We start from the raw sequence: 26,068 nt of genomic DNA, 5'->3' as shown, positions 1-26,068 counted from the left end.
TATTTTGGTAGTTACATATTTTCTTTCCAAAAAGATATTTCAAGACAGCTAACAAATTTTAAAATAATCTAAAGCTACACTAAAAATATATAAAAATATTTATTTCATTGCTAAGTTACTATTAAAATCAGAAAATATTTGACATAAATACATTGAAAGTAAGTTATGGATTAAAATGTGTGCCCTGTAACATATAAATACACATAGAACTGGATGACAGACAATTTCAATCCCCTGCCAAAAATATTTTTTATAAAGAGTAAGAAAAAATCCATAATTCAAATAAGGGACATCTGTTCTCCAGTATTTATAAATAATGATGGATCAAGTATCTGCATACAGGATAATTATTTTCAGCAGATGGCTTATCAGTATTTTTTTTTAAATCTGAAAATGGGAGGAAATTGTCCTTGTGTGATTTCTGCAGAATGTAATTTTTTTTCTCTAAAGCAGAAAGTAATTTGCAAATGAAGGATTTTTTAGTCTTTACAAGATCTTTAGTCTTTACGAATATCATTATTTATGATCTCATGGCTGATCGTTTTTCAGTAAAACTGGCTCCATATTTTGCTCATTAAGTTTTTATGCTGATGGTGCATTTAGTTTTGCAATGGGAAACCTACTTCTCTTTGCAAAATGCCACCTTTTCTTTGATCTTCTGCTTCTAAGCTATGCTGTTTAGTGTTGAAGCAACTTTTAAAAGCTGAAGTGGGCAGAAAGAAAGATTACCCAAGAGTGAACAAAAATGAAAGGCTCCCTTTCCACAGATACCTGTCCAGTGCTGCTTTAGCATAATGTTAAATGGATATTATTACTAACCATGAGAAGGCAGCTCCAGAGTTCACCCTTTAAAATAGGAGACCATGTGACATCATCCTAGGAACTGTGTTTTTAAGGGAGCCATATTTTTTTTCATATAACTAAGATGAGAAGTAGAATTTCAAAACAACAGAAACTATTATCAATTTTCACTGCTTCACTGAGTCACCCAACTATTTCCAATTTTAGTTCATACTCAAAACACACAGGCCAACCATAGATGATCGTTAAGGATAAGGAACAAATGAACAAATGGAGTTAAGATATTTTCCAATAATACCACCAAATAAAAGGAGGGATTAATCATTCTTCCCTAACCTAGTAATTTACAAATGAGTGAGATTACAACAGCTCTACTTCCCAGAACCTGGGAATGATATAAATCACACCCCAAGGGAGGGGTCAGATTGGGGACGACTGATATATGTTACTCTGTCTTTTGCTCTAGTAGCATTTATGAGTAATGCCTTATTCTGTTTATTTTTGGTAGATCTAGAACAGCGGTCCGTATCAGGATTTTGTTTGCCCTTGGGGGGCTGGGTGGGGATGGCCTGGTCATTGTGGCCAACTGGGTGGCCATGCTGGGGTGGGCCATGACCACGGCAGTACGGGCCGGTCCCTCGTGGTCTCCAGGATGGCCCCGTGGAACAACTCTGGGCCTATTGCAGACTGGATCTGGCCTATGGGCTGTGTGTTTGACACGTCTGATCTAGAACATTGTATTACTGCATTTTTATTCCTCTCTTCTCTGAAGGAGTTTGGAATAAAATACACAGGTGAGGATATCAGGAAGGAATGGGCGACAGAAGCTATAATAAAAACAACTAACAAACATTTTTTTAAAATAATTCTGTTTAATTACTCAGGAGAGAGAGAGAGAGATCATTTCTTAGGTCACTATGGCAAACGCAAGATGCAGTAAGAAAAAGTCAGCCATGAGATAACTGCCCACAAGGATCTGTCTTTTTGGACAAGTTTTATAGTCCTTCAACCTTTCCTCCCAACCCCCATTGGAGTTGCTTAGATTGCTTTGGGGGAAATAAATCAGGAAATGGTTGCATAGCTTGGCATCAGCAGGAGAAAGTTACATATTAGCAAGGATTAGCTAAATTGTTAAGCATTTAGCAAGTATTAGGTGCCTAGTTAAGGCAAAAGTGGGAAATAATTATCTAATTGAAGTAGAGAGGTTGTTATCTTGCAGGCTCAAAGCAAAGAGGCGCAGTGGTTTGGGAAGCAAATAGGAAGAGACTAACTTGTTAAAGCAAGTTTCTGGATGTTAATTAAAAGTGCAGTTCAGTCAGAGGACAGATGGGAAAGTTTTCAAAATGATGTAAGAAAAAAAAATTAAGAATCCCTTTCTGTATGAGAGCAGCATCCTCCTGAAACATGGTAAGAAAGCTTGTGTCCTGCCAACAATTGTTATGTAGTCATTAGCATTCTTTCACGTCTATTTGAACTATACTACTAGACTAGAGTAATATTTTCCTAAGTTACGGTTATTTCAGGGCTTTGCATTTTGTTGCAATTATCCTGCTTCGCTGAGCATTCTATCAGTCTGTAAATAGTTCATTCTACACAGGGCATAGTGATTAGATCGTAGGCCGATTCTTAATCGTCAGACTAGTTAGTAATTTCCCACATTATCAAAATACAATTTCTTATGAGCGTGGAACCTTCAGTTGGTTCCAATTGGAAAGATACCATTCCCAAAGGGAACAATTCCTATGTATGTGTTCTTAACCTGTATATAGCCTTGAACCTGGCTTTCAAGATTGAAATATTTATTTTAACAAAAGAGAATAATATATAATACCTGGGTCAAACCACAATTTATCCCAGAAATTTATGGCAATTGATCTATTCTAGCTATTTATGGGCTGCTGCTGATAACTGAATAATTCAGGCTTCTAAATCTTTACCCTGACCTATACTGAAGAAATATGATTCTTTTTAACCAACTGAAGACAGGATTTCAATTTTGTGGTGTTATATGGAAGATTAATGGGAGAAGAGAGATTAAACATCTTATGCTGTTCCCTCTTTTGGTCATTCCCTAACAAAGAAATGGTCCAGTGGCCATTATCTGTTTTATTATTATTTTTATCTATTGATGTTGAAATAAATCTCTGTAATAAATCTCTATAAAACTCTACTAAAATTTACAGAAGAAAAATATGATGAGTTAGTATTTTCTTGAATTGTCCTCTTGAGTATTGTTTTAGATTAATATTCAGACAACTTTTATATGGGAAAGTTTTGGGGAGTAGTACCTGAACACGTCTGAAAACACTACATTGCCTAGTTCAAGTGTTTCGCAACATTCCCAAGTCCAGAGCCACATCAAACCATGAGTATTTTACCACTATAGTGTCTCTAAACTAATAATTGTGCTAACATTTTTGTCCTTGACTCAAGCCTCTGACAGCAGATTCCTCAATGCACTGAATTCTTGGCTTCACCACAACTATCGGCCCTCAAAGCCAACAAGGCAGAGCCATTTGTCTGGATTGTATATGGATCTTCCTACAGGATATCATAAGGGAAATACTGAGACTGCAATTGGAACTAATATTTAGTGGGTGCTTTTCTGAAGAGAAAAATTTCCTTTTTGGTCATATATGAGGCAGCATGGATTGCTACAGGTAGATAAACAAGGTAATACAAGAATACTTACAGCCTCCTTAACAAAGAACTGAATTATCTATGAGGTCAAAATAATAGGCCAGAACAAAAGGATCAATAGCACTAACTCTGGAAAATGAATATAATTTTCAAGGGGATTTCTGACTATATCATAGAATCAGAGAATGTAAGGATAAGAAGATGTATTGGTGGTTATATACTCCAAAAATTCTCCAGGCAGGAATCCACCACTACAACATTCCCAACAAATGGTCTCATCAAGCCTATTTAATCATTTCCAGTAGGGAAAGTCCTTTACCTCCTGAAACAATTTGTTCCACTGCTGAACAGCTCTTGTTGGGAATTAATTTCCTGATTCTCACCCCAAATCTCCTTCCTTATAATTGAAACCTTTGTTTCTCACCTTATCTTCTGGAAACTACACTCAATAATTTTGCCTTGTGGTTCATGTAGACATTAAGAATAATTAAAGTCCTTGCTTGTGGGCAAATGGTATTTCTTGCAGATATTCCAATGCATCATGAAAAAAACTAAAGTAGTCTGGGACTTTAGAATTCAAAAAGGCAAGCACCTGTGACATAACACCCCAGACCTAACAACTGTCAATAAAAAAGACAAAAAAAAGTCTGGATAGTGGGTGTTGCAGTACCTGGAGACAGCAGAATAGAAGAGAAAGAACTGGAGAAAATCGCAAAATACAGAAAACCTAGAAATAGAACAACTGTGGGAATAGAAAGCAAAAATAGGTGCCTTGGGAGCAATCCCAAAACAACTGGAGCACCATCAGCATTGTCAAAATCACCATCGGTCAATTGCAAAAAGCAGCTTTACTTGGGAGAGCTTGAATCTTATGATGATAACTTTAACTCCATCAAACAACTCCTGCCTATCTGCCTACCTGGTTCTTCCATAGGTGGATAATAATGCCAAATCCAGTCAAAACATCTGACTGACCGTGCAATTAATCATAATACTTCTATTCATAGTTACTCAGAAGTAAGCCCGAGTTGAGTAAACACGTACCCCAATCAAGTTAGAATTAAACAAACAAAAGATAACACCGCTCATAACGTATTATTTCTCTGTAGTTTTCCCCCTTCTGCAACTTCCTCTAAAAATCGCTCCTGCCGAGAAGAAAAACCGCACTCCCGCGTACAATTCAGCGACCTCTTCTCTCCCCCCTCCCCCACCCCCGTTTCTCTTCTTCCACCCGTCAGCCTCTCTCTTCGCTCCTTAAAGCGGCTTGGAACCGGGACTCCATTTCCCATCTTTCCTCAGGCGCGCTGTCCCTTCCGAGCTGCCGTAGCCGGGCGTGGGAGAGAGGCAGGGGAGGGGAAAATGTTGGAGGAAAGGCTGTGTGTTTACTTCCGGCCACCCTGAGAGCCGAGGGTGTGTGTCGCTCGCTTACTTCGGCTGGTTGGCTGAGGGCAACCCGGCGGGCGCTGCCTTGGGGGCGGGAACCCAGCGGAGCCGCCCGGAGGCGGGAGGGGGGGGGAGGAAAAAAAAATAACGGTGGTTTCGGACGGCGGCAGCAGCGGCAGCAGCAGCATCGACGCGAAGGAGGAGAGCGCAGGAGTCAGGCGGGACAAGGTCCGCGTTGGGACCGGCACCCATGAGTCACCTCCGAGGCCATTGCGGACGGTGAAGCGAGCTCCTCAAGGCAAGCAGGCAGGCAAGGACGTAGCCGGACCCGCCGCCTACTCGCTCGCTCGCCCGGCCCAGAGCACCGCAGTGGCGCCTTGCAGGAGGCGGCGTCATGGACTGGCTCATGGGGTGAGTAGCGCTGAGTGGGGTGGTGGTTTTTCTTTTTTTAGGGCAGAGTCTGCTTCCAGTTCGGTGATTCTGCCCCCACTTCTCCTCCTCTTCCTCCTCCTCCTCCTCGAGGGATGCCCCTGCTCGCCCAAAGTCTTCTCCCCACTCTTCCTCTCGTGGACTTGGTGGTGTTTGTGGGAAGACGCCGGGTCAGTTAGGCGCGCCGAAAGTTGGAAGTTTGTTCTTAAGAGTCCAAGTGTGGCCGGTGACTTCTTTCTTTGACACCCCTTCGGCTTGTTTTACTCCCGCACCCCACTCCCCCCATCTCGTCTCTCCGTTTAAAATCGTGGTGGTGTTTGAAAAGAAACAAACATGGAAGAAGATCCTATAGGGAAAGATGCAAATCTTTGCAGGGAATCGAAAGTCCATCAACAAGAACGAAAGTTGACTCTGGTTCATAACACGATGGTTAAATGTCGTGTTGTGAACTTCGGAGTTGGGGGATTCTTTTTCTTTGCTGTGCATCTTTTGAAGGGAGTCGTTTTTGAGTTTGTAAACAAGTACAAGCAGGGGACAGTGCTCCATTCTTGGGGAACTTGTGTGTGTAGGGTTTTGGTTTTTCGTTTCTAGCAAATTTTATTTAAGTAGGAAGGTGTGGTTATCATAGGCACCTTAACCATGACCTGGCTGCAGATTTCTAGGGAAGAATTGCCAAGCAGTGAGAACGTGGGCAAAATACACGAAAGGGTGTGGCGTGAGTGAAATGCACAGTGCTTACTTTAACCTGAGTAATAAATGGCTTCCTGCTGTGGCTAGTGTATTTAAAGTTTTCTGAGCAGTGAAAATGACATTTGATCAGATATCATTAACATAACCATTTTCTAAATTGAAAATACAAAGCATTACAACACTTGCTTCCGGATCTTGTGTTGCCAGAGAACAAGGAGTCCAAGAGAAGTACTGGTAGTAATACATAGCTGAGACTGAAGTGTGCTGTAATAACAGACTCCTGACTACTGATGCTTTAAAAAATAGCTTTTAAGAAATAGATGCAATACATGGAAAGAGTAGAAAGGGAATTATTTAAAAAAAATCAATGGAGTAATGTATTTCAACCTGACAACTGTCCAGAATATTATTAATATTAACATTATTGTTTCAATTGGGTTATTAGAAAGTGTTTAATACACACTGAGAACTGAAACATCTTCAAAGAAAAAACCAGAAAGTCAAGTTGCCTCTTGGAAAAAGCACCTTTGGGATGACCATGACCTGAATGACTGAGAATCTCCATAGACATTTAGTTAATACACAAATATTGCCTCAATTTATTGATACTGTAATAATTTGAATTTAGAGAATATCAGCCTCAGCCCATTTCTGTCTGTTTAGGTTTCTTTTCTTTTCTGTTGCACTTTAACCCACAGTTTATATGTATGTATGTATGTTAAAAGGTTGGTGAGAAAACCTTGACAGAGATTAAACCAAACATTGCCCACTGAAAAGGCAAGGTCAGTGTGTTGGTATTGTAATAGTCTATTACACAGAAGACAAAAAGTAGACTAACATCCTGTTTAGAGTACTGTTTATAGTAATTGTGTGTACATTCTTGATTTCTATGATTTACAAATATTAGTACTTCCAAATGCACCTACTAGGTAAGATGTTCTTCAGAAGCTCTTTAGGTTTATTCAGTATTTTGATCCTGCGCTACTCATCATGGCTTAATGACATATTTTAGAGAAAGGATTTCTGCAATTCTAGATCTAATTAGGGGGAAAACATTCTTATTTGTTATAGTAAGTTGAAAAAAGTATTATCCTGTTATATGGGAAATTGGCTGTTGATCAACTAAGTTGATGCCCATATATTTAACAGTAACTGATTGGATACTATGTTGTTGAAATGCTGGCAGCACCAATATTTTCTTATTGTCGTCAATTAGTCAAATTCACCCTCATATTATTCAAAAACTGTTCTCTCCTTAGGTATATGAGAATTTCATGATCTTGGAGCCTGTTTAAATGTATTTCTCTCATAACTCGAGTATTTGATTTTTGCTGATAGTACATGATACATTTTAATATTTACTTATATTGTCTGCTTTTTAAATGTTATTTCTCTATGATTTCTGCTTGGGTTGTTTTGGTTTTGAAGGAGAAGAATAGAAATTGCATTTACTTTTCAAACAACATATAATTTCTTCAAGGAAACAAGTTATTGGGACAAATCTTATCTGCAATGTTAAATTTAGTTATCTTTTTCAAAAGAAAGGAAACTTGTGTAATTTCTAATTTTCTTCTAATGTTATTGTATGTTAATAACTTTAAGATACATTTTTACTGGAACATACTTGGTGTTAACTTTCAAAAGCATTTATCTTTATAGCGTTTAGTACTTCTTTCTGTCAATCCTAAATATAATATTGGAATGTTTTATAATTTTATTTCATAAATTCTTATGATGGTATTAGGCCTTCAGTAACAAGAATAGATTAATTTTATAACCAGGAGTACTTGTTTCTCATTTCTGGTTTTCAGTATTCCAAGTTGATCTTCTTAGGAACTTTATGCTTTTTGAACTTGTGCTGAAACTCTGGATCCCAGATACCCAATGTTCAGATTTAATGCTTCTAGACTTTATAAGCATAATTAAAAGTGTCTACTTCCTTCTCTTGTCTTGAACTCTTTGTGCCTTTCCTCTTTAGCAATAAGCATAAAATTTAAAATAGTATCAGGAATGGAATATGTATAGGAGAGAATGAAGTGAAGTTGTCAAACACTTGCGATAGTGTTTCTAATCTCTTAATAATTAGGGTGTACTCTACATAAAATCTAAGAAGGAGAAGATCAAAGCTTAATGACATTATATAGCCAGTGTATTTTGCATTGTTCAGAAATATTTTGCTTGCATTATATTTACTTAATAAAAATAATTTATTAATGAATAATATGACAGCTAAAACGCACTCCCATAAGGTCCTTTGAGGATATGAGCCATCATAATGTAACAGTCAAAAAAATTTCTGATTGTACAAGATAAATATCCTATACTTTGCTGCTGAACAGACTCATGTTAAAATTTCTAGCTGTATAGGCAAATCCAATTGCATACATATAGTAGTACACTGTGTAGTAAATTTATCCCTTTAAACCACAGGGTCTTTTAATGAGACTACTGTGCATAGAAAATATAATGTGCAGCTTTAATTAATATCAACAAGTGCATCTGTTTTGCATTTCATTTTGATATAATTTGAATGTTTTTTGCATTTTTTTTTTTGAAGAAAAAAAAGTTTCTCTGAAAGGTGGCTAGTTTGTTACTTTTTTAATTGTATAGTCATAAATATGCCTACTGGGAAACAAGGATTAAAAAACACACAACTGCTAAATAAATCTGTGCTTCTGAATATGAAAGTATGATTATACCATCATAGGATCTCCTGCAGTGTAACAGAAGGAAGTCTCATTTTTTCAGATATTTTAAGTACAATTAGCCTAAGAGTATGGGTTGTCAGTCCTCTGGGACAGATTTGGGGGTGCCCGAGGTAGTGACTTAATGGAAAGGAAGAATTGATCTGCCAGTAGTATCCATTCCACTGACAAACAATACAACCATAACATTTGGATTATATTCATTCATTTAGACAGTCCCAAAGGCAGTTATTAGAAAGTAGGCCCATTTCTAGATTAACATTGCCATTCTGTGAATGTTTATCTAGTATATTTTTTTTAGCATTTATTAGCAACATAGTTTAAAAAACCTTGACACAAAGCACAAAAATGGCAGCTAGGTTTAAGAGGCATATCTTTAAGCACTGTTTAGTTACCAAGGCTACTAGTCATTGATAAACTCTGTTCATTAATTTCTTTGACTTGGAACTTTTAACATACTTTAATCACAGCAAATTCCTATATACTAATTAATCACACATTATGTAGAGTACCTTTTTTCTGACCTTAGTATATAATTAATCTGTAGCATATTCAATTAGTCTAAGTATAAAAAATTATGAAGAAAAATTATATCACAAATAATAGAAACTGTTAAAACAAAGTTGATATCTCTTTAACAGTAGCAAATTAAGTAACAGTTAATATTAAAGTATTTCTGGATTCTTTTTTTGCTTTTGATTTTATCAGTCATTCATTTCAAAAAAGGAAAGTAAACCTTGGGACCACTATGCAAATGGAAGAAATAGTATGTTTCAATTTGTAATACAAATATTAAAATCTATAGCTATATTGTCTTACAATATTACTCGTTGCTGTACTTCACTTATGCTATATTATGCTCTGCTATAGTTGGGGTGAAATTGCTTGCAGGAGGTGCAGGCTTTCTCTTTCATTCTGCAGCTTATGGATTCTCAAGTACATTTTGAAAGCGTTTTAGGATCTAAAGAGAGAACAATCAATCCTTCCCCAGCTTTGTCAGTGAAAACCGCTTTAATGGAATTGTACACTTAGCTTGTACTTTTTATATGATTGCCAGCATTTCAATAGTGCAGAGATGATTTATAAAATTTGATTAGTTTCATTCATATTTAATTAAGTTCTTCATTTTTTCCTTCTTTTTTTAAAAAAAAAACTTTAACGAAGTGATGGCCTAGAATCCTAAAGCCATTTTCCATTCACACTTATACTTAATTTTATAGCACTGTTCTGTCTGTTTTTGAACAGTCTGATATTTCTTGCATTGTTCCATCAGATGGGAATAATTTACAGCTGCTGCTTCTTTACACCACTTTGTTCTAAGATAGTCATTTAGCATTTTTTCTAGTTCTAAATATGCCTCAGGGCATCAATTTCCAGCAGGAGCAGGGAAGCAACATGTAATCCTATGTCTTGAACTGAATTTCTTTGGTTACATTTCAATAATTTTCAGGTAATAAAAACAAGTTCAGGCAATAAAAGTAGAACTCACATCATAAATTTCCATTTTGTAAGTTGCAATGTCAGATAAGCAAAGAGCCAGTCATTACCTCTAATGAGGAAGCTTTTAGCATGTGGAATATAGCAACCCCTTTCTTGCTTTAACCCTCAGAAATTGTGGATTTTTTTTTCTGTGTCACTAGCTTGTCCTCAAATTAATAAGCTTAATGACATTGATCAGCACAAATCAATCTACTGCAGGATGAATATCACTTCATTGAAGGTTGCCAATCTGACTTCCATCCCTAAGTGCAGTACTATCACCACTATACCTTATTGTCTCTCATTCTGCTATATATGGGACCTGAACATGGAAGTAGAAATAAACTCCTATAAACACACACACACATTAAAGAGGAAGATCTTTGCCATCTTCCACTTAACCCATAACTTGTTTATGGGCTATAGGGAGAAATGGTGGAATTATAAATTATATTGTAATTGCTAAATGCACCTACAAATATTCTTGCTGTGAGAACCTTCACAGTATTTAAGTTTTCCTCCTTGATGACACCTGATCTTGTATGCTTACTTATTTCTGCAAAAAATCTTAAAACTAGCTAGATTAATATAAGTATCTTGTTGAACCATCTAGAGTACTTACAGATTTTCTTTGAGAGGGATAGAAATAAGTCAAGTCTTAGTCCTTCAGCTCTAAGCAGAGGGAAAGGCATTACAATGCCGTTCCTAATTCTTGTTTTTTTTTTCTCCTGAAGAGCGAGCGAGCTACATAGTTCCTTTCTTTGCTCTTCATACACAGCTTTTGATTGATACCATTTCCTGCTCCCTAGCCTTGTTCATGAATAGGCCCTTATGAAGAAGCAGGCTATAGCTCATATGGGAGATTCCTTGGCTCAGAAGAACTGGTTGTCTGTAAGAGATATTGCCTGCTTCTTCATGGTAGGACAGCTGTTTTCAGTATGGTTTGCCTCTTCAGTCCATGATCAATCTTACTTCACATTCTCTTTTGTTCTCATATCTTGGATTTTTCACAATTTGAATGACTGTAAAACACTTATTTAAAAACACATTCATAGTTTGGGATTGGTTGAAAACTTCCTTGTCAATCTATCAACATTTTTCATTTGATTGGTACAATGTTGGGTCCATTATTTCAGATAGGTACATTCTGAAACTGCATGGGGTTATTGATTAAGTGCTAGATTAAACTTCTATCTTGCTTTCATCAGATGACTCTCAATAGCTTACAGGGCATATAAACAAAAGTTAAAACATCCTTGGTAAAGTTAAAGCCAGTCAGGAACAATCATAACAAGGGTAACAATAACCTCAGCCTCCTCTACCCCCCAACATAAGGGCACAAAAAGATAAACAAAGAATAACACAGGAAACAAAAAGTGAGTTGGCATCAAGAAAAGACCCTCTAAAAGAACTTTGTTTTTTAACTATTTCCAGGAGACTGAAAAAGAATACTGTGAATTTATTTTAGAAGAGGTAACCTTTCTATACCTGTGGGCTATGTTTTGTGGTATTCTTTGAGTAATTATGATTGCAATAGATGGGGCAATGACATGAAAACATAGATTGGTGAGGCAGGAAAGTGAGATAATTTGCTTGTTTTTTACCCACACTGTTTTGTTCTTTTTGAGGTGCTCCATCTGATTTTATGGCTGCATTGGATGTGAGAGTATTCAGGTGTTCCAATTAACTAAAGAATTTGACTGTGCTTCAGAATAGTAAAAAATACTACACATTTGTACGCAGCTATACTGTTAGAAGAAAACAATCATATGCAATATTACAGCCTCCACTTTGTTTTTTCACCATCACCATAATCATTTAACCATTGTCTATCCATTGCAGGATGAAGGCCTCTTCTGCATGTAGAAGATTTTTCCCAGATATGCATTTTCTCTGCTGTGTGTAGAAGTGTTCATATAGTTGTTAAAAAGTTAATATTAGTAGTAACAAACAGTGTGCCAAGTTTAACTGAAAGGTTAAATGCTATTTTCTGTTTTTACACAATGCCAGTATATAAAATCTTCAGTATCTGTTGGCTATGCTGCACACATGAAGGAAACATGAAAACATGGAACTGTTATTGAAACACATCCAGTAACCAAGTACAACTGGAATATCTGTTATCTAAAAGTAGTGGCTCTGCTGCTTGGAATGCAGCTCAGATATGCCAAGTACTGTAGTTACATATGGGAATAGGACAGCTGTGCAAGAGTGTCACATTACATTAAAAAGAAATGGCCATTCTGAAAGAATTTGGTTCCAGGACAGAAAAGCATGGCATATGAAACTCTCGTTGACCCAGCAAAAATATTTTTGTCTCTGCCTCACATAAAACTTGGAGTGATGAAAAATGTTGTGGAAGCGATGAACAAGGAAGGTGAAGGTTTTTATTACCATCTGAGACAGATATTTCCGAAAATAACTGATGCCAAGTTTAAGGAAGGCATTTTTGTTGGTCTACAGATCAGATACATCATCAGTGAGAACAAATTCAAAGATCTGTCAGTGGGGCCATAGAAAATCATCTAGAAAGCATTCAAGGATGTCATTGAGAATTTTTTAAGCAATTACAGAGCACAAACTACATTCAACTATCTTACAGTATACAAGACCATAAGTGCAACATGTCACTGAAGATTCATTTTCTGCATTCATACTTGGGCTTAATTCCTGGAAATCTAGGTGCAATTAGTGATGAATATGGTAAAAGGTTTCACCAGAACATTTCCACAATGGAAAAACAGTATTAGGGCAACTGGAATCCATCAGTGCTGCCTGAATGTTGATGGACACTGCAGTGAGATGCATTGGACTCTGAGTACAAGTGAAAATCAGCAACAAAATGCTTTTAGCCCTGTTAAACTGATGTGTTCTGTCAGAAACAGTATGCAATTAAATACATATAGTCATTAAAATTAATTTCATATTTCTTAAGATGCCTATGTGATACAGTCATTCTGAAATTATATTTGTGTTCATTTTGAAGGGGTCTATCATAATCACCAAAAATTGTTCAGGGAGCCAAACTTTTTGGGGAAAAAAAGTTATCCAGTGTTATTATTTGAGCTGTGGTGGCGCAATGGTTAGACTACTTCTGATGACTGCCAGCTGCCGGCAGTTCAATTCTCACTGGCTCAAGATTGACTCAGCCTTCCATCCTTCCAAGGTTGGTAAAATTAGGACCCAGATTGTGGGGGGCAGAATCTGACTTTGACTCTGTAAACTGCTTAGGGCTGTAAAAGCACTGTGAAGTGATATATAAGTTTAAGTGCTGTTGCTATTGTTATTTATGTCATACTTGAATCTAATGGATTCTGGCAGTATTTTTTTCAGACTCTTAGACTAAGATGGCTCTCTTCCAACAATGTCATTCCTGAATGTGACATGTCTTTGTACGAATAAAACTAGGACTTTCTCCCTTTCTTCCTCTCACTTTATACATGTTCTTTCTGTGCTTTATCAATTGGTACACTGATTTGTTAGATCACTTTTTTCTAATACTATATTGATTGTTGGATCCATGTTAGATAAAATTGGATAACTCAAATAAAAATTGAGTTTGAACTCCTGGTAATTACATGGACATGTTTGTATTTTCATTATAACCGTATAGAAGTGATTGTAATCATCTAATGAGATGTTAAAAGCCTCATATTCCAATTAATAACGAGGTCTGAGTACACTTAGCTTTTTGATATAGATTGAGATAATGTTATATTAGGCAATGAATAATTTGCTTTTCTCCTTTGGACAGATATTTGCTTCATTTTTGCTTTTATAAGTTACAGCAAACTACCTCTATTTTTCATCTTGTAAAAGTGTGAGACAAGTTTTCCTTCAGTTAGTCTTCATTAAAAAAAAACATTTAATACTGAGACATTTCTCCCTTGTACATTAATAAAATGTAAAGTCTGATGAGTTTAGGGCCGATTTTGTCTTTATACCAGTATTGAGTTACAGCAAAATCATAGTGTGGCTTTTAAAAAATAAATAAGTTAATATGATGTAAATTAAGAAAATAGTAGCCTGGTGAATTCTGTTAATGAGATTCTCACCTTACACTCATTTTTAAGAAATTCTTAAAGCTCTTTCTGTTATATTATTTTTAAAAATCACTTTGAATTATTTATTGTTTTTCTCAGAACAAGGATTTCCTTTGTTTTGCAGTACTTTGCATCTACATATTATCTCTAAACATAGTTATACCAGATACTTTCAGTAAAATAGCTAAAAGTCATATATTTTGTTTAGATTAAGCAGTTGGTATCTTCTAAACAGTATGTCTGAGACTTTCAAAATATAGAAATATAGTAAAAAGCTTACTTTCTGATCCAAAGCTAATCCCATTATTGTATGATGGGACATAGTAGTTGGCTGAATTGATTCATTGAGGGAATCTTCATAGAATCATAGGAATAGAAGGGATCTTGTGGAGATCTAGTTCAGGCACTGCCCAGGGCACAAATGCTCAGGCCATCCCAGATAAATGACTGTCCTATTTTTGTTTAAAAACCTGCAGTGATGGAGCACCCATGATTTAGGAGGCAGGTTATTATATTACTTAAGGGAGATCTTGATCTTCTTTTGTAAATACTTCATTGTGTATTCCTCCAAGGCAGAAAAATGCAATGTTTGAAACAGGACACAAACAGGAAGTGCTCTTCTCAACTAGAAACTACTAAGACTGAAGGAAAACTATGTGAACTCTTTAAGAAGAAGATATTTTTTAAATGAGACACCAAGATAATGTAGGAAATAAGAGATTAGGATTTCCTTATAAAAAGTGGAATCATAATCACAAGGCTTATGATAGACACCCACTCCCCTTGCATGTTCTAAAGCAAAAGAAAAGCAAGGTAATGTTATTTTATGTAGATGGCAACATCTCTTCATTTCTTCAAGATACCAGCCAAATTCAGACATAATGACTATGTTAAGCATTACATGAGTAAACTCCCATAAACAAAGAGAACACTTAAATGTTACCATGTTACTAAGTATAAATGGACATCAGAAATCTTTTACGGCTTGTACGATGTTGCATAAATCAACAGATTGTCTGTTTTGTTTTATCTAAACTCTCTTTTTTGTTCTGAGAAATATAGCTATTTGAATGAAAAAGTCTATTGAATGCTAGAATAAAAAATGATAACAGTATTAAGGGCTTACTTATTCTGTGACATATAGGACAAATTAACAATGTTAGATGAGATGATATTTACTGCAAGCTAAAGGTCAGCTCATGCACATCAACATTATTAAGTACTTTGTCACAGTGTAAAAATAAATCAACACAAAGAATGTCTAAATTGCTTCCCCTACCCGTCTTATATAAATAGTCAACTTTGAACCACTTTGTTGCATTTTAATCCTAAAATTTAAATTAAGACAATGGATATTGTGGCAAAATAGCTCTTCTTTTAATGCAGAAGAATCAGTAACTATTCTTTTGATAGATACAATTTTATTTTTGTCTCTCAACAGTTGCATTGTAGAAAACCACAGAACTGGGTGGTGTTTTTAACAGTTCAGTGGATTCTTTTCTTTAGCTTAATCTATTCCAATTCTGATGTGATGTGCAAAAGATAGGGGCTAGAAAGATCCAATATGATATAGTGATTAAGGACTTGAATACCCTTGGCTGAAAAAGCTTTATGGATGATTTTGGGCTAGTCTTTTTTTCTCTTAACCCCTCTACATCACAGGATGCTGTTATGGCAAGAAAATGAAGCGAGAACCCTATAGAAGTCAACTTGAGCTGTTGAAGGAAATAAATACTGTATATTAATATTTATATCTAAATATATGCAATTTTTCAAGAGTCTTCTATCATTACAATATAAATTACATTCATTCAGAGTTTCTTGATTTGAAGTACTTTCATACCATTGCAATTACTTGAATAATATGATCTAAATTAAACACTGTTATTTATACATTACATGAATTCCTTTCTGTAAACTAAGTTTCTCATGGAGTTTATTTCTTGCATGGAGTTTGTTAATATGGTTTTCAGTGTTTCTAAAAATAACATTGTTTTTATGTACTTCATTAGGAAATAGAGATCAATTCACATTTTTAGTTGTCTCATTCAAAATGTTAATTGAAAGCTGCTAGCTTTGATAGGCTAAGAACTTCATTTAGTGTTACACAGGAGACTAGGTTGACTTCAAGGTGAACCTTAGAAGAATTAATTCCACAACAGTGCTATCACAACTTCAATCTGTCATCCAAACTTAACATTATTGGTTGCATCTGTATAACTCTACCCTGTTTCTCCAACAATACGGCCTCCCCCAATAGGAAGTCCCTGCATGTTTTATAGGCATGAAATGAAATTAAGCCCCTCCTTCAAAGTAAGGCCTATATTAAAACATGCGAAATGGAGGGGAATGGTGGGAGGGTTTGCTGTTAGGAAGTACTTTTGTTGCACACCCGGATATAGTGCTCCCTGCGTTGACCCCGATACGAAATGCCCCACCAACGCCGAGGTCAACATCCAAGCCATCGCCACCTGCCCGCCCAAAGATGCAAGGGGGGGAATTAAGTCATCCCCGAAAAGACAGCCTAGCCATTTTTGGGGGGCTCAAAAAAAATAAGACCCAGCCTTATTATATGAGAAACACGGTAATATTGTAAAATATTTTTTTACTAGCTACCTGTGTTAAAATATTTTATTTAAATATATAACTATATTTAAAGTGATAGTAGGCAGGCAAAAACTTTTAAATATGTTTGGAAGTTAAGAAAAAAAGTTCTGCCTAGAAGACAGAGTATTTCAAGACACGAAAAGCTATGTTCACACTGGAGCATGTTGGAAAACGTTTGCATTTTTTTTTCATTGCTTGAAATTATAATTATTAAGTTTGTAACTGCAGTAATTATAGCAAGGAGTGGATATAAAAATCATTTTCAAATTACAGTACTATACCTTTGGTCCACCTCAGTTCTACCTACACTTTCATAAACAGTTATTTTGTGGCAAAAGTTGATAATGTATTTAGTATATTATTGTTATCTAGAAGAGCCAAAGCTGACTATTCATATATTTTAGAAGGTTTTTAAATAAAAAAAACATGTCTAGAATAAAGTCATCAACAGATAGCAGCATCTAGCCATCCTTGGCTGACTTCAAGGAAGGCAGCAGGACAAAACTGGTGAGGAACTTGGATTGGAGATCACTTGAAAATAAATCTGGAGAGCTGGAAAGAACATGTCCAGACATGGGAAAGAGCAACCATTTCCCTGTTATTGCCAAGAAAAGAGCATGGAATTGTCCTTGTAGTTTGTTAGGAATGTAAGTCACCTAACAGTTGGGTTGGAAAATATATAAACCAGGATAGACATTTTAATACTATCTCTTTAAGGGAATGCTAAAATTGTAATTGGATGTGGTTTCTCAAACGGCCATAAGATGGAGCCAGAAACCTGGGTTGTTCTGTTGTTGCTGAGAGTGTTGCCGTTTCTGCATTCCCCTATTGACTGTTGCTGATCATAGTTATTCTTGGATTTGATGTGAGTCTTTTACTGAACTGTTTTTGATACTGGACTTTGTTATTTGGATTATCCCTGGAGTGAAAACTGGCTGCTTGAACCCTGAATGATTTGGACTGCTTGTTGGACTTTGCTTAACCGTTTACTGGCAGTAAAAATCTACATTTTACTATACAGTGTAGCTGTGTGCTGTGTGTGTGTTATTCAACATTACTCTCACTACGTCTCCCCGTGTGCACTCATTCTCCTAACAGGGAATTATCTCAACATAGTTATCTGGATTTGCATCCATCTTGAGACTTTACTGCTCCCACTAGATGTCTGATCTGAAGAAGTTAAAGTAGGGGTGTCAAACTCAAGGTCTATGGGCTGGATTTGGCCTGAGGGGTGCTTAAATCTGATCCGTGAGGCTGGCCTGGAAATAGCAAAGCCTCTGTCAGCCAAAATGGGGGTTCAGGGGGCTGTGCGTGGTCCCCCTGCCCTGATTTTGGTCTGGACAGCCTTCTGCAGCACTCTGCCAGCCAAAATGGGTTGTGGGGGACTGCATGCACCCCCCCCAGCCCCATATTGGCCAGCAGGGTGCTGCAGGAGGCATCCATCCAGTCTGTCCCTCCCCCCCACCCCCCCGAGCTGGCCTGCGGAGAAGAACAATTCTGATCTGGCCCACAAAGAAATCCAGTTTGACATCTCTCGGCTAAAGAGTATCAGGCATGAGCAATATTACCTGGGAATACCAGAGCTGTACACTAAATTGCAAATTGAAAAAAGTATCTCGGAATAAAGCAGTGGCTAACCTCTTGCAAATTTGGTGAGTAAATAATGATATATCTGTGATTTCATGATTTGTAAAACAGGTCACCAGAGTCAGCAACCTGGAGTTGATTCCAACTTGAAGACGACTTTTCTACTCATATAGTAAGTGGGGAAAATGTACTAATTCTATGTAGCTTAACTCAGAATATATGTATCATATATTGAAACAGCCTTTGTCTTTGTTTTTTTTAATGGAGACTAGTTGAAGTCTTAAAATGGTTATTATCTTATAACAAAGGCACTATGTATGACCCAGTTATATCTCTCTGCAGAAAATGAGGAAAATGATTTTTATCATGTTATTCTAAAATGACATTAATATCATAATGGCTACCACAGATACATAATTTGTATCCCATCAACTGTGTATGATAATTCACATTGGCTTAATCAACCTACCATGCCATCAGCTTGGGATAAAATCCTTCCTCGTATGCAAGATTTAACAAACAGCTATCATGCAGGTTGTAATGGCTGGTAGGTAAGCTTAATGGATCACAATTCAGAAAGCCATGTATCCAAGCTGGACAGCTACTGTTTTATTTGAATGATGGGCATTGTTGCATTACAAACCGTCTTTGAAAGTCCGGTATTTGCAAAATTATGGCAGCCATTTTACTTAGAATGTAACTGACTTTTCAAAAATCATACTTGTATACTACTGCCATTGTTGTATAATATTATTTTAGATATTCAAGAAGCTAACTCTGGTTCTTAAAAAGGAAAATGCTATTTTATTTTTTAAAAATATACTGATATTGTATGATGTAAAAATACAAAATACACTCCTGTTTTAATAGAATTCCAATTTTACATCATCATTAGAGATACATATATTATAGAATAACAGAGTTGGAAGTAACTTTGAAGGTCTTTTAATCCAATCCCTGCTCAACATAATAAAAAAGTAATAAAATCAAGTCTGGTCACATGGTGACCACTTAATAACTGCAATGACTTAAGACAATGACAAAAATTCTATGCTCAGTTGTGGTTGCTAAGTGGGTATTACTCCACTTCGTGTAAATCAGGCTGTCTTCTGCTTGGTTTTTATGTGTGTAGGAAAGTGTCTGCATGTGTGTTGAGATTTTCAAGTTTTCTCTCTTTTTAATTGAAAAATCTTCCTTTCTAGTTTAAAACTTTTTGGGAGAATAATTTTAATTGCTGTATGTCAGTGGATATATTAGCAAACAAAATCTAGTTTCCAGTTAGCCATGTTTTATGTATGGTTTATTTCTGAACCAAGGAAACTAGTTTGTTTTCCCATTTGATGATATTTTGAATCCAGGGTCCTTTTACAGTACTGATGTTTTAATGTACTATTTTTGAATAGATTATTCTCCAATTGAATGTACTGAATGGTTTTTAAATTGTTTTAATATTTTTAACAATTTTAAGGACATTTTATCTTTTGGGGTTTTGTTTTACTTTTGTAAGCCTCTTGGAATCACCTATATGAGATTGGCAACTATATAAATCAAATAAAGTGACTTCAATATCTCACCTGAGTATCTTCTGATGGCTGTGATACAGAGTAAATGCAAAGATGTTTCTCAGCTTTCCTTAGGTTTATCAGAATAGGTTGAGCTTGAGCAAGAACACATTTTTGCCCCCACAATGAATTCCTCTTGTTTTACCTTCAACACAAAATAACTTTACACCGTAGTTAATAATTGATCAAAGGGGTCTTTCCCCTTTCCTTATAATTCTTAAACTTTTGCTTTCTCTGGAGTCTGGACCATGAATCTCAAAACTCAAATCATGATGAGGGTCACACATGAGGGGCTAGTTCAGTCAGGGTTGCAACACCCTAAATATTTTGTACATTGAAGAAAATTGAGTCAAAATAAAGATAATCATTAAACAAAAATCTATTGAGTATTATCAAAAAAGCCCTCTAGCCTCCTCGACTGTCTTCTCTAGCCGTCCCTGGGTTCAGTATTCCCTGCATAATATAAAAGTAATAGGGGTATGAAAGTTGTAATGCTCAGAAAGGTGGCCTTGAGGCACAACCTTCATGGTCTGGTTAACAAAGCACTTCTGTTGCCAGGAGTCCTTCAAAGCTGGGTCAAAGTGAGCTGTTATTTTCTTCTCTTTCTCCCCATATGCCAGCCTTACATCTGTGCAATGGCATATCTGAAGATATTGTATTCCAATAGAAGAGAAGATCTTCCTGGATATCCTCATCACTGAAAGAAATGGTGGTAAATTTGAAATGCAAGTCAAGTAAAAAAAAACCCAACCCATACCAACCAGAGCTCCATTACCAAAGGAGCTATCCAACTTTCCACATGAAGAACAGCATAGGAATTAGGACACGTGCACTGCAACAAACCACAATACCAGGAAAGGGAAACAAATTACCTATATAAATCATTTTCCAACAAAATGGATACCCCTGTAATTTTATTAAAAAGTGCTGATTTAACCCACTATAGCACAATCAAAACAAGCATGAATGGGTGAAAAAATACTATATCAGAAACATGTCAGAAATAACCAACACTCATTACAGCCACATGACATCACCATAGCACACAACTGATCGAAAGACCTAGTAGCCCAGGAAGAAAAAGCAAGAGTCATCACAACATATAATGCAAGGATTGTAGGAGCCTATCTACGTAGGACAGACAGAAGACTAATAGAGCACATCCATGAACACTTAACTAGCAGTCAGAAAACAAAATGAAAATCTTTTAATCTCACATGGGCAGGCTCAACCATCGTTTCAGCTCGGAAACTCTGAGCATCTTAGACCAAAATACTAAATCCAAAATGCCAGGGAATTCCTGGTAACTTATCTTTCAGACAAATCAGCCATCAATAAGCACATAGAGATTAATCACATTTACAGACCATTTTGAAGAGATAATAAGAAAGCTAAGAAGGACCAGAACGTATGCTCGTCATCAACCAACAACCAGATAAGCAGGGATTAACACCAGACAAATCCTCTAGCAGGAAATGATAGTCAAGGAATTACCAAGGAGAAAACCACACCCTTATCAATACTTGCTGGGCAAGCTACTATAATAAACAGGGAGTGAATCCTACACTCACTGGCACTGATGCTGTTATCTGGTTAGGTAGTGTAACATATTGACAAGCAAACAAGGTCAGAGAATGCCAGTGACTTCCCAAATTGTAATCCCTTCGTTGGAGTGAAAGCATAACTCTCCTTTATCCCTTTTGAAATGTAAACTATATTTGAAGTCAGAAAATAATGAAGAAGTTTGAAAACAAGTGGACTTCCAATTATGGCAATCTGTTTCTTGTGCTGATGTATGATGCACAGAATTGTAAATATGATGTTACTGCATCTCACAAGAACCTAGGCAGCTTCTATAATTGTGCATTGCTGAGGAAAGCACTTTTTTTTAGCTTACCAAGTTGATTAGCATTTTGAACAGAAGAAACAATTGCACTGTCTTCTGAGTTAAAAATAAGTTATTCTGTTTTTAAGAAATGAGTAGCAGATTCTGCTGTGACACTGCTACTTATGTAAGATGATCAGTAGAAGATGACCTTATTTGGTTCTCTTTAACTTGCTTATTTTGAATATGCTATGTTTTATCCTGCAGTCACCCTTTTAATAGGCAAGTGTTCATAATTTATTTTTAATTCTTGTGAGGTGCATTCTCTATTTTGAAAGACAAAATACACTTGATTTAAAAAAAAGTACATTTTCAATACTAAAATGTGCCGTAATTGTGCTAAGGTGTTTTCTCTTTTTTTATAATTATTTTTATTAAAGTTTAAAGATAGAAAGATAAAAAACTAATAAGAAAAATATGAAAAGTTTTTTAAAATAAAAACTGCACAGAAAAAAAACATTTAAAAAGAATACATATGTGAGAACATAAAGAAAAGAGATATACAAAGAAATGACGAATCATTAAGTAATAACAGTAATACTAGTAATAACAACCTATGTGCTTTAACCTTAATCAAGTAAACCCACTCTAAATTATTTTCTCCAAAAATATAGCAAAATATCTCTTCTTCCAAGGTTTAAGCTATTCAAGGTTTTAACCTTGATCAAATAAACCAAATTTCAACTCCTTCTCTTTGCTTTTAATAATCTTGTTTTTTAATCTCTTTAAAAAGACTCCTATAACTCAATTTCTTTTTGTTTACTCTTGTCTCTTCTCAGAAGCTCTTTCAAAATTTTATCATGTCTCTTTTGTAAATTCAAAATAAGAAAGTTATTCAAGTAAGTCTTCTTATGTTTTTGTTTTCTAATTAATAGCATCAGATGGGATGGTTTCTTATACTTACTCTCAAAATCTTAATATTTTTATAGAATTCTAAACAACCTACTGGAGTCTTAAAATTAATTTCAGATAGTTTTTTCAAATCCATTTGGTTCCTTGATCCATTTATAACCTTCCAAAATTAATATTCTAATCACCATTTTGCTATTCATTCTAAAAGAAGACTTTTAAAAACTTGCACAAGACCTATTTCACTAAGGATTGAAGGAACCTTGGTGTAATTAAATTGGTCTTTCTGAAGGTTCTTAATATCCACAGTTTCCAAAAGGGATTAAGAATGAAGTATGTGAACCCACTGTCCTTTTGAAAGGCATTGAACCACATCTTCAGTGAAGATGGAATCCCTCAACTCCCAGAGCTCTAAACTCACCCAAGACTGCATTATTATAGTCTCCTTGTGAGGAGCTGCTGTATGGGGTGCATGTGGTCTATCCTGAGCCTTCTCTTTGCCTGGAAAGGAATTCCAAGAAGCTGGTCCCTTCATTTGAATCTTCATTTCACCACAGTTATTGGCTTTACTCCCAGCAGAGCTGTCTTCAGCTCCCCATTGCTTCCCAAGAATCTCAGGTGATAGGGTGTTTTTATTCAGTGTATTAAATCAAATCTCTGGAAGTGCTCAAACATTCCAAATCCTTTGAGAAGTCATTCAACCATTTATTGTATGATACTCTATAATGATACAAATGTTTGTTTTTTTAAATATATATTGACAGAAAAGTTTCTGGCCAAAAGTATGAATTCATATATTTATTTAAACTGCAAAATAATATTTTATTTGTATCTTCTATATAACTTTCTGTTGTCCTAAGCAGTGCCACAAAACCTGCATGTTGTTTGACTGAGGTGCTTTTCAAATCCAAAAGTCTATTCTGGCCAATTAGTTTTAAAGAGATATTACATTTGATGATCTAATATTTCAGCATTATCTCTGGAACTATTTCAAGGAGGGAGAATTGAGTGGCATGTACACTTCAAAACTCCATACTTGTTCTTGATTCCCATAGCCAAAGGCAGATAATCAAGACTAGCATACTAAGTTTTTTAAGCAGGTGGAATAGAGCCTAATAGATGATGGCAGTTTCACTTTCTTTTCCACAGTGAATATGATGGGCATTAGTATTATTTTGCCAAATCAGGTCTCAGTTATAAGGTGATGTTGATATATTCTTTTTATTTGTGGTGTCTTTGGTGGGAGTAAACCCCACACTTACTAGCGCTGGTGATGTTTGAGCTGCATATATTTTCTTATATTGGATTAGCACCTTTTCACTTGCATTGACCTAGTTTTCATTAGCAGCTTTCTTTATGGCTTGGGCATGTAGGTATCTGTATTGCCTGCTCCAGGAAGAACTGACCTGTTTGATCCAGAGACACTCCTCCTCTCTCCAAATGAAATGGGGGAATTATGTTGTTATTTGTTGGGGGGCACGGGTGTCAAACTCAATTGCGACACGTGAAGTTTCACGATGTTTTTTGCCTTTGTGGAGCTGGGGTGGGCGTGGCCAACAAGTAACACATCCAGCCTGCAGTCCGCCAGTTTATGGAATAGTTTGAGAGATTCAGATGGAACTCTTTCTTTTCGTGTTTCAGAGAGCCGTTAAGAAAGAGCTGCATAGCAATTGATTTGTGAACTATGGAAGAACTTCTCTGATGGTAGTGTTTGTGTGCATTTTGCAGGTAGGGAGAAGTGTTAGTATTTGTTTTACTGATTCCATTTGTTGTTACTTTGACTCCATTACATTTGGAAGTATATAAGTATTTTTTATCGGTTCATTAGCTTAAACATGACTCCATGCTTCCATATGATTCCATCTTACCAATCCTCAATTCCCTAACTGCATAAGTTAGATAATATACTGATACACTGTAAATCCTGTTATACATAAATAAAACAAATATTTTACTTGAAATCCACAGGAAGAATCATATTCTGTTCCTTTTCTAGAAACTGAAAGGTAACGATTGTAAGACAGATTTGTGCTGCCTACACAGAAGTGGTTCCTGTGATTGCCTAATTTGTTCAACTGCAGTTTATTCTGGTTATTTGACTTGCCACTTTAAAATGGTTTCTGCTTCTTTTCTTGTGTGTACTCAGATGGACAGGCATTGTATCAGTGTAGTTGTAACAGCGCTTAAGTGTACAGTGACATTTTCACAGCTCTCTAGTGTAATATGAAAGACAACTTTATAGCTTTATCTGGAGCAGCTGTTTCTGTTCTATAGATTGTGGTAGGGTGGAGTGACAGGGAAGAAAGTCAGTAGGTTTTACAGCAGATTAGGCTGTAATTGACCTGTGTCCTTAAGGAGGCCTGCAGTCTTAAAATCTACCTATGTGGCCTTGGCAGGATAAGTGAGCTTTGGTTTTCTGTAGTTCAGGAATGGTCAACATGTTACCCCCATCCTGGTTTGCAGATAATTTAAATAATTAGCAATGGGAAAAATGTAACTGTTTTATAAGCAGAAACAGAAGCAATTGAAGCATTTTGAAAAAGAATTGGGATGTTTACTTAAGGTTTTTTTTATATTTTACAGCATATATTTTAGCAATCATAGTTACTAAACTTTTGGCACGTGTCAGCTATTATTTCTGTAAAATAAGAGAATAGAAGTGAGACTGATAGTTGGGTGTCTTAGGTAGCTCAGTGAGTTCCTGAGTAACATTTGAAGTAGGGGCTTCCAATTAAATGTTTTTATTACTATGGGATAATCACAACTATGTTAATATTAACATAACAATTAAAATAACAACAACAATAATGGGCATGCTGTGGGTCCTGTCTGTGAGGAAATCACACTTGATGGGAAGAAGTCATGGTATCCTCCTCATGGAACATTCTCCAACTATTTAGTTTCCAGAAGTCCTTCAAGACATGACTTTGTCATCAGGTCCCTGGGTCTTGGGGGAGTGGTGACATCCAGAAGTGACTTTTTTCTTAATCTAATCTCTTACGTGCCATATGTTTTTTAATTTTTATAATAATGATTTATTGAATGCATTTTACTGTTTTATATCTTTGTTATACACTGCCCAGTCACTTCTTGTGATAAGGGCATCTATATAAATAGCACATGTAAATATATAAATAAATTACAATCCTCCATAGTTCAAAACCAATCCTTCAGAATTATAGGAAGCTGATGCATGTAACTTGATATTTTTTGTAGTATACTGCTCCCTTCTCCCAGACAGTCATGCATTGTTTCAGCACTTACATATAATCTCCTTTTTAAGCAGACATACTTTCATCTAAGAAAATCAAGTTGAAAATAAGATGCTACCTTGATATGTAAACATATCAAAAGTCTAAATCAGAGGAATGGGTTTTTGTACAATAGTCCTTGTGAGTTTGGTTTACC

General features: G+C 36.0%; 1 protein-coding gene across 2 annotated transcripts in view; it reads left to right on the top strand.

Moving 5' to 3' along the window:
* The first annotated feature begins 4,781 nt into the window (after positions 1-4,781).
* MOB2 (MOB kinase activator 2) overlaps positions 4,782-26,068 on the top strand; it is a 126,929-nt gene continuing 105,642 nt past the window's right edge. The window contains exon 1 of one of the 2 annotated variants that reach the window (XM_087920993.1): positions 4,782-5,235. In XM_087920993.1, coding sequence (XP_087777119.1) covers positions 5,219-5,235 — 17 coding nt within the window. In that variant the 5' untranslated portion in view covers positions 4,782-5,218. The remainder of the gene's footprint in view (positions 5,236-26,068) is intronic. The other variant, XM_087920994.1, reaches the window with a different exon arrangement.

This window comes from Pseudonaja textilis, chromosome 1 (assembly GCF_049901715.1).
Source record: "Pseudonaja textilis isolate UNSWEBS1 chromosome 1, rPseTex1.2, whole genome shotgun sequence".
Taxonomy (NCBI): domain Eukaryota; kingdom Metazoa; phylum Chordata; class Lepidosauria; order Squamata; family Elapidae; genus Pseudonaja; species Pseudonaja textilis.
This window is presented reverse-complemented; position numbering and strand designations above follow the sequence as displayed.